The sequence below is a fragment of the Lagopus leucura genome, unplaced genomic scaffold, assembly GCF_019238085.1.
Source record: "Lagopus leucura isolate 7727_CA_CO unplaced genomic scaffold, USGS_WTPT01 Super-Scaffold_100045, whole genome shotgun sequence".
Classification (NCBI taxonomy): domain Eukaryota; kingdom Metazoa; phylum Chordata; class Aves; order Galliformes; family Phasianidae; genus Lagopus; species Lagopus leucura.
In genome coordinates, this window is record NW_024962292.1 from 3,189,548 (window position 1) to 3,202,621 (window position 13,074).

At 40.6% G+C, this 13,074-nt stretch overlaps 1 protein-coding gene across 1 annotated transcript; it reads right to left on the minus strand.

Moving 5' to 3' along the window:
* Window positions 1-1,918: 1,918 nt before the first annotated feature.
* Window positions 1,919-12,686, minus strand: LOC122187293 (protein-glutamine gamma-glutamyltransferase 6-like). Its single transcript, XM_042884701.1, has 12 exons — window positions 12,479-12,686; window positions 11,416-11,655; window positions 10,833-10,951; window positions 9,658-9,786; window positions 8,137-8,314; window positions 7,693-7,828; window positions 6,575-6,678; window positions 5,354-5,596; window positions 4,669-5,013; window positions 3,687-3,844; window positions 2,746-2,879; window positions 1,919-2,072 (listed from the first exon to the last, which is right to left on the minus strand). Exons 1-12 carry the CDS (start codon window positions 12,684-12,686, stop codon window positions 1,919-1,921), a joined length of 2,148 nt encoding a protein of 715 aa, XP_042740635.1.
* Window positions 12,687-13,074: the final 388 nt, after the last annotated feature.

Genomic DNA, 13,074 nt, shown 5'->3' on the forward strand with positions numbered 1-13,074 from the left:
CAAATAGTTAATTAGGACGAGGTGATGCCAAGCTCTTGTGACAAACACTGTGTTAGATCATTTCCTGGGTTGTATTTAAGGACAAATAGTGAAGGAATTTAAATGGCTTAGCTGTACTGCATGTTGAGTTAATGTCAGTCTGCAATGTCAGTCTGCGTTCTTGCAAGACTGAATGAGACGTTGTGAATATAATCACCACCTCAAGGCCCTTTCTGAGGTGAATGGTGGATTTTATACCCTGACTTTCCAAGATTCTGTAAGACTTAATTGATAGGTGCAAAGCTACTCATTGCCCCCTCTGCTTTGCCTGGAGAAATCCAAATTCCTGCATTCATGTATGTGTGACCTTTTCAGTCTTCATTCCAGTCTTGCTGGACTGACTGGTTTTGACTAGCTTTGGGGACCCTTGTAAGTATATATGTGGGTGGCAGAGTAGTGTAATGGATGCAGTAAAACAGAAATTTATGTGTTTTGAAGATTGTGTTGGCTTCAAATCAAAGAAATTTGAATGAGACCTCCATTTAATTTGTTACAGAATCAGTTTGAGTCTCTGAAACATTATTTTTGGGGAAGCTGAGGCTCGGTTCCTAGGCATGCCTCATGCTAGGTGTTGGTAGGAGGAAATGGACAAACAGTATCTTAGGAAAATTCATATCTTTGTTAATTTTGGCTTCTTTGCTGCAAGGAATATATTGATACGTTGTTGGGCTTGAGATACAGGTGTCACAATACCTTTCTGACAGAGTATGGTGACCTACTTTTAGCAGCTTTGTGGAAAAAGGATACATGACTGCTGAATGTGAATCTTCATAATCCTGATAGTCCTCAGCCTTTTCTACCAGCCTGCTTCCTGTGCGTTTCTGGAAGTGCTGCACAGTATCTGCCTTTGCAAACTGAAAAATCAGTTTTGCTTTTCTCCTGTCTGCTTGGCATAAGGCAGCAGGTGGCAGTTCCTCTGTCATAGGTGGGGAGGGCGGATACAGTGGTTTTGTAAGATGAAGGGCTGAGGGAGGCATGTAGCAGCAGGTCTGCCAGCTTAACAGCCCTGAAAGTCAAGCTATCACAAAACAGCAGTATGTGTAGTGGACTCCTTTTTCTCAAGTGGTCTCACTGACAAGTTCAGCCAATTCTTCAGGGTAAAGCAGGGAGAAGTTGCTGAACTGGAGTGAACAAAAAACACCCAACCTTTCCCCACACTCCCCTCCCCCCCCACTGCAATTTAATCAAAGTGCATCATTCCAAAATAATTAGGACCAATGCACTGTTTGCCTGTGCTGCTTATTGATTCTGATGACTACCACAGCCTAAAATAGATTCATACTAGAAGAAGGCAATGTTACGAAGCCAGAGAGCATCTAAGGTGGATCTCTACACACATTAATTTTTATTTTCAGGAAATTGCTTATGTTTAGGCTTAGCAAAGCCTAAATTAGTAAATAGTCCAAGGAAACTGCTGCCATTTCTTATGAAGAGGACACAGTTTAGGGTCATTCCCTCTGGGCCAGTAGAATAGCTTGGTCAGTATTTCCTGCAGCATTATCTTCCAGACTGGCACCTTTGTCTTGCTGTCATTTGTATTTAAAAAGCAATGAAACACAGCAGTCAGGCCAGAGTTATATTCGTGTAAGTCCTGAAAGCTTTTGGCAGCACTTAAATTAGGAAGGTCCAGACAGAAAGTGTGTCATTTCTATCAACAAAGCAGTATAGGTATCAGTTTTAGCTTTGAAACTTTCTCCTGAGCTACTTTGCAAAACAAAGAACAGTACAGTGCATGGTACCTTTTTGTTGATTTTGGTTCATATTTTTTCACTTGCTTTGGCCGAGTAATCTGCATTTCTACATTTCTAGTGCTAATAATGCTTGAGCACTGTGCCAGTCTCATAAACCATGACAAAACTGAACTGGTGTAAAGGTTGTATCACTGGGCAGGAGCCACATCAAGCATCACGAATCCCTTGATGTTTGAAAATTGGATGCAAGCCAAGTCCACCTGAAGCTGCCTGATGCCACTCTTGTAGGGAATGATCTCAAACTCAGCTGTTGAGGTCTCCATGGGGGCCATTCTTGCCACACTAAGAAACAGGATATGTTGGTAAGTTCAAGCAGCAGAGAAATTCTTACCATATATTCTTCAAAGTTCCTGAATGTCAGACAATATAAAAAGAAAGTGTTGGGGTATGTAACTGGTGTGTTTGTGTGCTCTGTGTGTGGACGTAAGCTACCATGTTCACAGCTAGCTCAACACTGGACAGAATTTTGTGTTCAGTATAAATGAAGCCCCAGTGATGCACGTAATTATTCAGCTTCCTCTATTATTTTTTTTCCCCCTCTTAGAGTTTCCTGGTATTAACTCTCCCAATCTAAATATTTGGATTAATAATATTTTCAAACATTTTTAAACTAACAACCATAGGCAATGGGAGAATAATGCTTTTCCTCTTATCCTTCAAGGATAGGAAGGAAGAAAGGTCTGAATTTTTTACTCACAAACTACAGCACTCCAAGTTACACGCTGTCATTAAAAGCATGCTCTCTCTCCATTCCCCAAGCATTCTGTAATTCAACGTTTGGCGATAGAGGGGCAAAATATTCCAGCTAGATATAGAGAGTGCTAGCATGATGTTCTGTGCAATCTTAGTGCAAACAGAAGTCATGGGGTTGGCAGAATCTTTCAAAAAAAGTTCACTTGTGTTCTGGATTCCCCACTAAAGTGAATGAGTTATTCACCAAACACCATTTACATACTTGATGTTGAGTTGCTCTTTGAGCAGGCCGCTGCCTTCTGCTCTCAGCACACAGTCTGTCACCACTTCAGACAGCGGGTTGGTAAATGTGACCAGCACCTTGGTGGCCTTGTGTACCACTGTTGGACCAAGGACCTACAGAGAAAAAATATTCTGCTCAGCTTCAGTGTTCCAGAAGTGGCCTCACTTCTTTTTCACAGTTTGCTCTTTTAAATTCCATTGCAAACCACTTATCTTCTCAGGATGCCCTGAACAGGAAGGAGCAAGGAATTAATCTATGTACATATTTTTGGACATGAGAGTGCAGGCTTGTGTCAGCCATCCGCTGTGTTTGAGGAGTGGTGAACTCCTGTCGGATCAATAATTCCCAGTGTTTTAACTGGGCTGGAATACAGTGTTATATACTGTATCGTATATGATACTTAAAAGTGAGAAGAGAAAAAAATACAAGTATTATCTTGGCATATATGGCCAACTGCTGTAGACAGCTTAAATGAAATTAGTATTAGTTAGGCTAAATGAATGGTTTGGGATTAAGTGTGAGACAGAGGTGAATTGTGGCATCTCAGGCAAAAGAATCAGAATGTGAAACAGCAAATAAATGTATTCATTACCGTATTCTGACTGAGGTAACGTAGAATTGGCACATCTGCTTGTCCAAGTCCAGCACCCTAATTGTATTTTTCTGTCACTGGATGTATGCTTATACAGAAATTTCAATCAACAGAAACACAAAACCTTTTAGAAATTCAGTCACTGAAGTGTCTGCCCTATTAGCTGATGCTATGCAATATAGCACAGGAGGCTTCTTACAGACCTTTGTTTTCCTTTGTGGGTATGCAGATCTAGTCTGGATGCTGGGAAACACAGAAATTCTATCACTCCTTGCAGGTTGCTTACAGTACAGGAGACATAGAGACACAGAAGGGACTGGCTTTTTACCTCGATGGTGAGAAGAGGATCCTGAAGTACAATATCTTTTTCCAGTAGAAGTGATGCTCCCTGTCTGGTTTCACACACAGCAGTCACTAGGATCTTCCTGTCATCCAGCAAAGCATTTTTGTACTGGGAGTAGGTGATCTTGAATGAGATCTCTTTTGCTGGAATGCAAACAGAAGCAGATATTTCCACTCTCTTATTTTCTAAGTACTATAATCCTCAGGATACCTATATTTTAGGGAGCAATGATGCTGTCACCTTGAGTCTGTTCACTTTTGGATGTTGACAGCCCATAGTTGGAAATAATGCTCAGAGATGACTTCTACTTATCTTTGCCTTAAAGACCAAGTGATTGGGTATGGTTTGCTAGCTGGGCAGATCTGAGGATGGATTTCTGTAGCAGCCCATGCTGGTGGTTTTCTCATTAATCTGAAGCTGGGAATTTCACATTCTGTTCTTGCAGAGGAGTCAAAAGAGAAAAGATGGCCTGATTTAAATGCCGGTGCTGATGCAGCTGTTCAGCCTCTATCTTACTGTCAGAGGATGCACATTCTGTCTTACTTGGCAACGAGGAAGGCAGTGCAGTTCTCAGCACATTGAGAAATAACTCTCATCCACTCTTGGCGTGGCGGGAGGAGTTATAATATTGTGGATTAGTTTGAGGGGGTAGTTGTATTCACTTGTCCTATGCTTTGTTATTTAGCACTCCTCCTCTAAGAGCAAGGCAAAAAGGCCTTCATCTGCAAGTAGTGTAGTTCTTTCTTACTGTGATCTGCAGTTACTGTCCTGTTACTACAAAGGTATCTTTCCTGACAGTGTCCAAGAGCAAACATTTAAAACAGGGCAAGTAAGTTTCTCTTTGCCTGAATAGTTCTAAGCTCAGACCATTTATAGTCAGGGCATCTGAGACATTCATGATGTCTATATGATTTGGACACAAACTAAAGCTACATCTTGTCCTGATCTGTAATAAGATTAAAATTACCTTCTTTAGATCCAAGTTGAACAGACCTAGACCACTGCAAGATCTCTGCCTTCGGTTTTCTCGTGTAGAGAACAGCTGAAGCCTTCAGTTTAACCTTTATGGTCTTGAAGTCTGCAGTCAAATTCTGCAGTGCCAAGGTGAGGAGGATATCCTGGCCTATTACAGGAGATGCATCCAGCTTTAGCTTCCCCGAGACAGTGGGTTTTCGTGTGGTCGCTGTCATATTTTGTCTCCGTGCTACTCGAAGTCGTCTCCTGGGTTTTGTAACTTTTTTTCTTCTTCCAGTGTTTCTCACACGCAGCAGCTTCAGTGCCTTTTTGTACACCTCCCTTTCTTTGGAGGATCCTGTTTTAAAAGATAAATTGGTCAGAGATCTCATATTCGATGGATATAGGGCAATTAAGCCATGATTGCTCTCAGTAATTAAAGTTTCTGAAGGCTGGGAAAGATACATGGGAGGAGAAATTAAGGCCTAACCAAAAGCTAATTTTGACCAAAAAAACCTCCTAAATGAATATACATGGTTACGATGGCTGGAAAGTGAAATTTGGCTGTTAGCTTCAGCTGGTTGTTCATGGGCACCTGTTAGAAACTGTTAGCAGTGCAAAATAACTCCTAGAAGAGCTCAATTCTTCTGCCTAAGCTGGAGTAAATGCCATCTCCTCTGAAAATAGAAAGAATTTACCTTCTGGATATTTGTAATTATCAGTGACATCCACTCGGGTGTTGGTGCCCACTGCTTTGGTGCTAATAAATTTTCCAATTTTCCTGGTATTGGAGTAAATTCTCTCTTTCCTTTTGTTGCTATGGTGAATCCAAGTAACACAGTCAGCATTCACTGCTGCGAACACAAATGAGCTGTCATAATCCAGGTTCACATCTCCTTCTTTAATGGCTCTGGTGGAAGCTGGGCCACATCGATAGATGCCTATGTGAGGGAGAGAGAAGTTAAGTGGTTACCAATTGCAAAAGATCAGGTGCAGGCCACAAATCTTCCTGCTGACAGCAAAAGGGAGAGGTAGTCAGATCTCCAAAGACACGTTTTGATGAATTCCATTCTTTCTGGATCTTTGCATTATGGTAACAGCATGTCCAGAAATTCAACATGCATTTTCTATCAGAAGGCACAAACAAGGAGGCTGTAAAGCTGAAGAGATGTAAGTAGTGCTTTCTGTGCTATGAGAATTGTTTTAATCCTCCAAAGCCTATGAGGCTGTATGCTGACCTGTCAAATGAAAGGAGAGAAGAGGCTGGCAGCTCTCAGCACAGTCAGACTGCTCAGATGTGAGTCATCAGTGCTGTATGTGCAGCACTGATGAACCAGGAGCTTTAATACATAAATATCTGATGGGGAGGTATAAAGGTGACAGGATCAGACTCTCCTCAATGATAAGCAGTGAAAGGACAAGAGGCAATGAGTACAAGCTGAAAATCTCATTTAAACATAAGGAATAACCTCTTTTACTGTGAGGGTGGTCAAGCACTGGAATGGTACACACAGAGAGGTTGTGAAGTCTCCATCCTATGGAATATTCAAAACCCAGTTGGACGTGGTCCTGAGAAAACTGCTGTCATTGACCCTGCACTGAGCAGAGTGAATAGTCTCCAGAAGTCCCTTCTAACCTTAGTTGTTCTGCATCATTTTATGAATGTGTGTTTGGAGCTGAGGCAGGCAAGAGTAAGATAAGTGAACTTAAGATGCATTTGTTTTTATGTAGGCTAATGAGCAGAAAAAGTAAGAATCTGCATGCGGGTAGACACTCCAGAGGCTGACAGAAAGGCAGTGTGCTGGAGATGAGGTATGCTACATCTATTCTAAGAGAGTAGAGAGAATCATCCTAGAATTTCAGTAGCAGCGTTAGGAGGAACAGCATCTACAGGGTTATTTTATTTACCACAGTACTACCTTTGCTTTTTTCCTGGGGTGTTGCATCCAAAACCTGCCATCCATCATAAAAAGATCCAAGATCTCTTCTAGTAAACCAGCTCTCATTCCAGACATGGAAATTCCTGGGAAGGAAGGAAGGAAAATAGGAAATCTTTGATTAATACAATCAATTTTATGTTGAAAGGTATGATAAATTTGTGGTGCAGAGCAAGAACAAACCATGCTCCTCTGCATAGCTGCTTCCTGCTTTCTTGAATACCTCTTTCCCCCTCTTTGTCTTTTCGGTATTCAGACCTCTCAGAAATACTGGGGTGTTACACACAAAGTAATGTTAAAAAAATATATATTTATTGCAGGGTCAAGTGTTCAGATCTGGATATTCTAAAACAACATGTCAGTTGGAACTGACATGTTCCAGAACAAGGTCTCCCATGTACAGTGCTGTCTTGTGGTATTTAATTCCACTTTGTGTCATGCTTGTCCTACTTAGTCCAAATAGCAGAGGGTGCTTGTGGTCTGAAACACTGGTACATGCACTAGAATGCAGCGCGTTAGTTTCTGTTCACCTGTTTGTTAGAAGCATCATATTTAACAAATAGCTCCTCTCATGTGAAAGAAATAATGTGTCCTTCCTAAGTGATGGGGTGGCATAGGATTTTTGTCTGCTGCATTCAATATATTGGCTTTGCTTTAGTAACCTAATACAGTGCAAGGGGTGTACAATGGTAGGAAGACTGAGACAGTCAACAGGAGCTGCATCTAAAACCTGCGGTCTTCTGAAAGTTCTAGAAATTGAGGGACAAATTAGCTCATTTTAATCAAGCAGTTAATCACTCTTCCTTTAACTTTCTTTTGGAAAAAAAGCTGTCATATAGTAGAAACAAAATTAGAGGTTGTATCCTCCAACCTGCGTGTTGAACAGCAAGTGTGCCAAATATCTCCTCTGCTGAGTCTTCAGAATGTTGAAACTGACTGCATCCTGCATTTCTGAACACAGTGTGCTGTTGATTCTTTGCTATGGAATTTTGTATCTTTGGAAGCATGAGGTTGGGGTGGGTTTCCAGGAGAGTGATTCTAGATGCTGTGACTAGAGGAGAATATAGTGGAAGAAATATTAAGATAAAACTCGTATTTACCACACGCTGTCTTCAGTCAAGTGCAGCGTCTTTCCAGAAACATCGATGTATTTGTCAATACTCAGGTTGATATTACTGTCGTGGGCAGAGTTAAAGTTTGTAATAACACGGGTAGGTATTCCCAGCGATCTCAGAACTGCAATACAGATAAAAGTGCTTTAAACCTATTTTACAGATTTTTGGAAAATATTTCTCCATTTTTCTGATGGAGAAACATTGCTCTGATACGGTACAGGGATGTCACATAGTCATTGTGCACAGTTGCTGAGAAGACAGTTCCATTCACACAGCATTCTTAACTGCCTTGTTCTTCTTAAAAAGAGCTAGATTTACTCATTTTAGTCTTTCATTCTTCATATATCTTCAACAGCATCACAAGGTTAAAGCTACTTAAATTCCACTAAGTTTCCTTTCTGATAGTATTTTTCTCCCCTTCACGGATACCTGTGCACATAACTCCTGCAAAGACCCAGCACTGGCCATACCGGATGGGTTTGTATCTCCCTCTGTACCACTTTCGAAGGATGGTCACACTTCCACTCCAGTGCAAGGGGTTGGTTCCTGAGCGATAGTTTCCACTCCACTTCCCTTCCACTACTCCCTTTTCATCATTGCTGTTAACCTGAAAACAATGCTTCTCATGAGAGAGTTACAATACAGTACAGAAGAAGGGAGAGGCAGAAATAGACAATCATGGAATGGTTTGAGTTGAAAGAAACCTTAAAGGTGATGCAGTTCTAATGCCCCTGCCATGGGCAGGGACACCTCACACCAGAGCAGGTTGCTTGGAGCCGCATCCAGCCTGACCTTAAACACTTCAGAGAGGAATCGCCACAACTTTCTGAGCACCCTGTTCTGGTATCTAAGCACTCTCATAGTAGAGAATTTATTCCTTATATCTAATCTAAATATACCTCGTTCAGTTTTAAACCTTTCTGTCTTATCCTATCATCCCTTGATAAAGAGTCCCTTTGGTTTAGGCCTCCTTTAAGTACTGGAGGGCTACTTAGAATGGCTTAACTTGGAGGGTACCTTAAAGCTCATCCAGTTCCAACCCCCTGCCTTTGGCTGGTTGCTGCCCACCAGATCAGGCCCCATCCAACCAAGCCTTGAATGCCTCCAGGGATGGGGCATCCAGCTGTTAAAATGTGCTTGTATATTTGTGCACCTGCGTTTTAGCAGCCTGTGTAACTGCTGTGTATGGTTTCATGTAGCATCAAGTATAGTAAACAGTAAGATTTTTTATGATTTTTTTCTTCAGTATTCCTACTCCCAGTAATTATTTATATCTTAGTAGAGTTATTTACTTAATATTGAAATTTTCTAAAGCAAATGCTGTCTAAAAGGGCCAGGAAGGATCACAGCTGTAAATGAGCGGTTTCAGGTAAGGAATGCAGTAAGGCATACATTATTTATAAAACTGAAAACTTTTCGGTTGCCTAGTTATGCATTATACATGTGTGAGGATGGGGAATTGTTGAGGAGATGTAACTGTTTGTTGAAGGAAATGCATACCATCCTCATTGAACAAACTCCCCTAGAGTGAAGGATACAGTATAAATACATTAAATGCCATCATATCAATACTAGTTTTCCCAAATATTTCATGCATCTTTTGCTGTTCGAGAAACAGAGCAAATGATTTCAGAATAGACTTTCTAAATTAGAGAAAATATCTAATCTAAAAATCTGTTAAGAAGACTGCTGAGATTCAGTGTCAGAAGATCTTAGAAACATTCTTCATTCCTTCAATTATTGAGCAAACTTTTGGGACAAAGGAAAATTAAATTTTGGGGGGTTTTCATTGAGGTGAGATCTGTCTTATTTCTCTTCTCTAGCCTTTTTTTTTTTTTTTCCAGTAAAAACTAAACACATTCTGTATGACATTGAGAAAGTTCGCAGTAGAAACACTGAGGTTTTTGTTAGTAGGTGCACTGTACAGCTGCAACTAGCTGATCACTTTACCATAGCACTAATAACCCTGCACACATAGATGGGATCGTTCCTGTTGGATACATCAGTGGATGGATCTTGGCGGTGGCTCAGGCTTCGATCCAGTATAGACAGAGAGATATCAAGGATATCTTCTTCAAACTAAAATCAAAAGAAACATTATTATTACGGGTTAATTTTATAAATAAAAGCAAGAATAAACTCCCTATGTATTTTCCTTCTCCTTGGATGATAGGATGATGGTTATCTAAGATTTTTCAGTATTATGAAAGAAAATAGATACAATAAGAAAGAAAAAACACTACGCTGGTATTTAATTATACCAGTAGTAATTAGCAACCAGCATGTTTAGAAGCACGTTTTGGTACCACAGCATTCATGAAGAAATTACCCAGGCATGGCCTGGTGGTCCAGACAAGACCATTCCAGGACTGGCTCAGCAGGCTTCACCTCCTCCCACATCCTGTTGTGTCCCAGCAGGTACTCTCCCCTTCACATTACAAAAACCTTGCTCTGATGGGCTGCCTTCACCATATATCAAATTATATGAACTGGAAAAGAAATAAAAGGAGAAGGAGAAAAAGGGAGGGAGAAAGACAGAGAAAGAGAGAAACTGTTGGTGCAGTTGTTATCCTTAAAATGGCCATAGGTTGTTTTGACTGACCTTACAAATTGCAGGACAGCTCTGTAACCACAGATGAGCTGTAGGTATGATCAAATTAATAGCAGATGTGTTTAGAAGGCCAAACTGGTATTTTAAAATTCCAACTTGAGTTGTTTCAGTTGAGTATCTTTGGGATACTCTGCCCCATTACTAGGCTAATTTTAAAAATATTTAGATGTACCAATCTTTCAATAAATAGAAGTTACAGCTCATGTAGTTTCTGTTGCCCTTTATGGGGGACAAGAAAAAAAAAAAGTAGAATTTCTCTACTTTGTTAACAACAACAGACCAATGAAACAATAACACCTCAAATTGTGTTTTGTTTCTTATTTCTTTTCCTAGCACATGCCAGAGGGGAAAAGATCCTGATGTTGTTGTGATGTGTAGAAAACTGATAGTTTGTCAAGAAAAAAATGAATAAGGAATACTGAACTTCTATGCTATGATACTCCTATACTAAGGACTCTGTCCTTAAGACCCTCATCCATGCACTCACTCTTATTTTCCTGTTTTCTTTGCTTACCTGCCCATAATTCCAAGCTTCTTGCTGAATATATTTTTCCTTTCCCTGAAATATGATTCCGCTGTCATTCAGAACATATTCCCGTCGCTCCTCTTCATTAGCCATATAGACATCGTCATCTGAAAGCAGAATGAGAAATGCCAGCTGAAAGGATTGTTGGTTTGCTGCAGTTGAGAAGAAAACTTCAAGGGGACTTCTGAGGAACAGGTGAGGCTGTACCCCTGCAATCATTCACAGAGTGAATAGAATTAGCATGAGGCTAATTTTATGGGAACTGAGTGTGCCCATGTCCTTTCCCTGCTTCTCTGATCTTGTTGTATGTCTTACTGGTAGATATTGTGTCACAACAGAACATGCTATCAGAGGACAAAAAAAATGTAGAATAAGCATTTGAAATATTTCCCTCCTCTATTTTTTTACTCTATGAGCAGAAAGCTGGATCTTTGATGCATTAAAGCACTGAAGAAAGAGCAAAACCAACATCCTTTACGTAGATCAAAATATCGTACTGTGTCATGCTGTCAGGTACATGCTTTACTGTGGCACCCAGATTTCCTGAAGAATGTAATACCATAAAACGTACTTGGACACCAGGGATTGAAGAGTAACACAAACTGGCCTAGGAGTGCTGAAGAGGTCTTGTTGCCAGAAGCAATCTGGAGTTTGAGTTTGTATCGTCCAATGATGGCATTGGCAGGGCTGATTATCATGAGACTCGTGCGGCCAGGCTCACAGTGCTCTTGGGTTGCACTCCAGCCATTGGCAGCATCCTTAGAAAGGTGAAATATGGCCTTGGTCTGCTGTGATTCTGCTGCAGATAGTCCTGCCAGAAGGAACAGGAGACAGCAATTCTGAGTGATAGCAGTAGGTGACAAGCCAGGATCAACGATTATTTCATTTGCTACATTGAAGGATTATGGTTCATGGTGTAAGCTAGCTGCAATCCAATGCATAAAATCACCCTATGGGGCCCCTCTGTGTTAGATGCATGACCTAGTCAAGGTGAGTACTCCCACAGTCATTCTAGAGAAGTGAAGAGGCAAGACGTTGTCCTGAAAACCCAACTACATTGAAAACTACAGAAGCAAGATGGGGCACAGGTTGTAATATCCATTTCATTAAAAAGTTAAAGAGTTGTCTCTTTTTTTTCAGAGAAGGCCCTTTGGAGGATAGGGATGGGAGTGTTAGTAAATAGGTAGTGTGGACTGTTCCAGGCATAAGGAACTCCTGAAGTTAATCAAGCAGAGTTTAAACAGGTGGAGTGCTAGGAAAGAAGACAAACAAACACGTAATAGTGGTCTGTAAGACCTGGAGCTGCAGAAAGCTCAGGATTCACAAGGTGAAGACAGTATGCAGTGCTTCAGGTAGGTCTTTAAAAGAAGAAATACAGGCCTGGTTTGTTTGGTTGTTTTTTTTTTTTTGTTTGTTTGTGTGTGTATGAGAATGGCCTGTGCCTTTCCATTTATTATTACCTTAATTGTCTATTGGTTTAGGGTGCCCATTTGAGGTTTAGAATGGGCACTTCTAAGCCTAGAATAATTGAGTGATATGGAGCAAAGGTTAGTGATCACACAGAAAGCTATGAAGCAGTAGTGTTTTGGAGCTGGAGCAGTCAGGATGGGAGGTTAGTGCCACGAGGAAATTACCTGTGCTTGCAATAAATGTGAAGTTGTCCTCAGGTTGCACCGTTGTTTGGAAGTTTAGGGTAATAGTGAAAGCCTGTCCTCTCCTCAAGATCACTTGTGTGCTGTTGTAATCAGATGTGTGGTGTGCAGCTTTATTTAGCTTAGAGTGCCAGTCAACGTTTGTTATTTTCTGAGCTAGAAAAATGTAAAGTAAGTTAATGGAAACCATTCCTTTAAACTTATACATCCCGTCAGCTTGTCTAATGTTGTTGCTTCATTCCATTTATGTATTGCTGAAGTTAAATGTTCCAGGAAAACAGAAAAATCCACCATCAAGCTATTTAAAAAAAAACAAAGTTGCAACAATAAACTAGCTAAAAGAAGAGCTTTTCCTACGGGGATCTTAGCTTCCATTGTGCTTTACAGAGGTATGTAAAGAAATATTAGAACTCATATGTGAGTTCAACCTGCAAGCAGTATGGTAGGTGATGAAGGCTAATATCTTTATTGTCAAACTCAGGACATACAAGTCAAGAGAATGTGCATCTTAGTTAACATAGAGGCTTTTTGCTTGTGTTTCATATTCTGTATTATTTCATACTCTCTCTGAAATAGGC

What these genes read in the sequence shown, in the direction of transcription:
- LOC122187293 (XM_042884701.1), bottom strand. Translation starts at nt 12,686, where the DNA reads ATGGTTTCCATTAACTTACTTTACATTTTTCTAGCTCAGAAAATAACA. An exon ending in ATCCTCTTCTCACCATCGAG is followed by an intron (nt 2,880 to 3,686) that starts GTAAAAAGCCAG and finishes TTTTCTCTGTAG; the next exon opens with GTCCTTGGTCCAACAGTGGT. An exon ending in AAAGAGCAACTCAACATCAA is followed by an intron (nt 2,073 to 2,745) that starts GTATGTAAATGG and finishes CCTGTTTCTTAG; the next exon opens with TGTGGCAAGAATGGCCCCCA.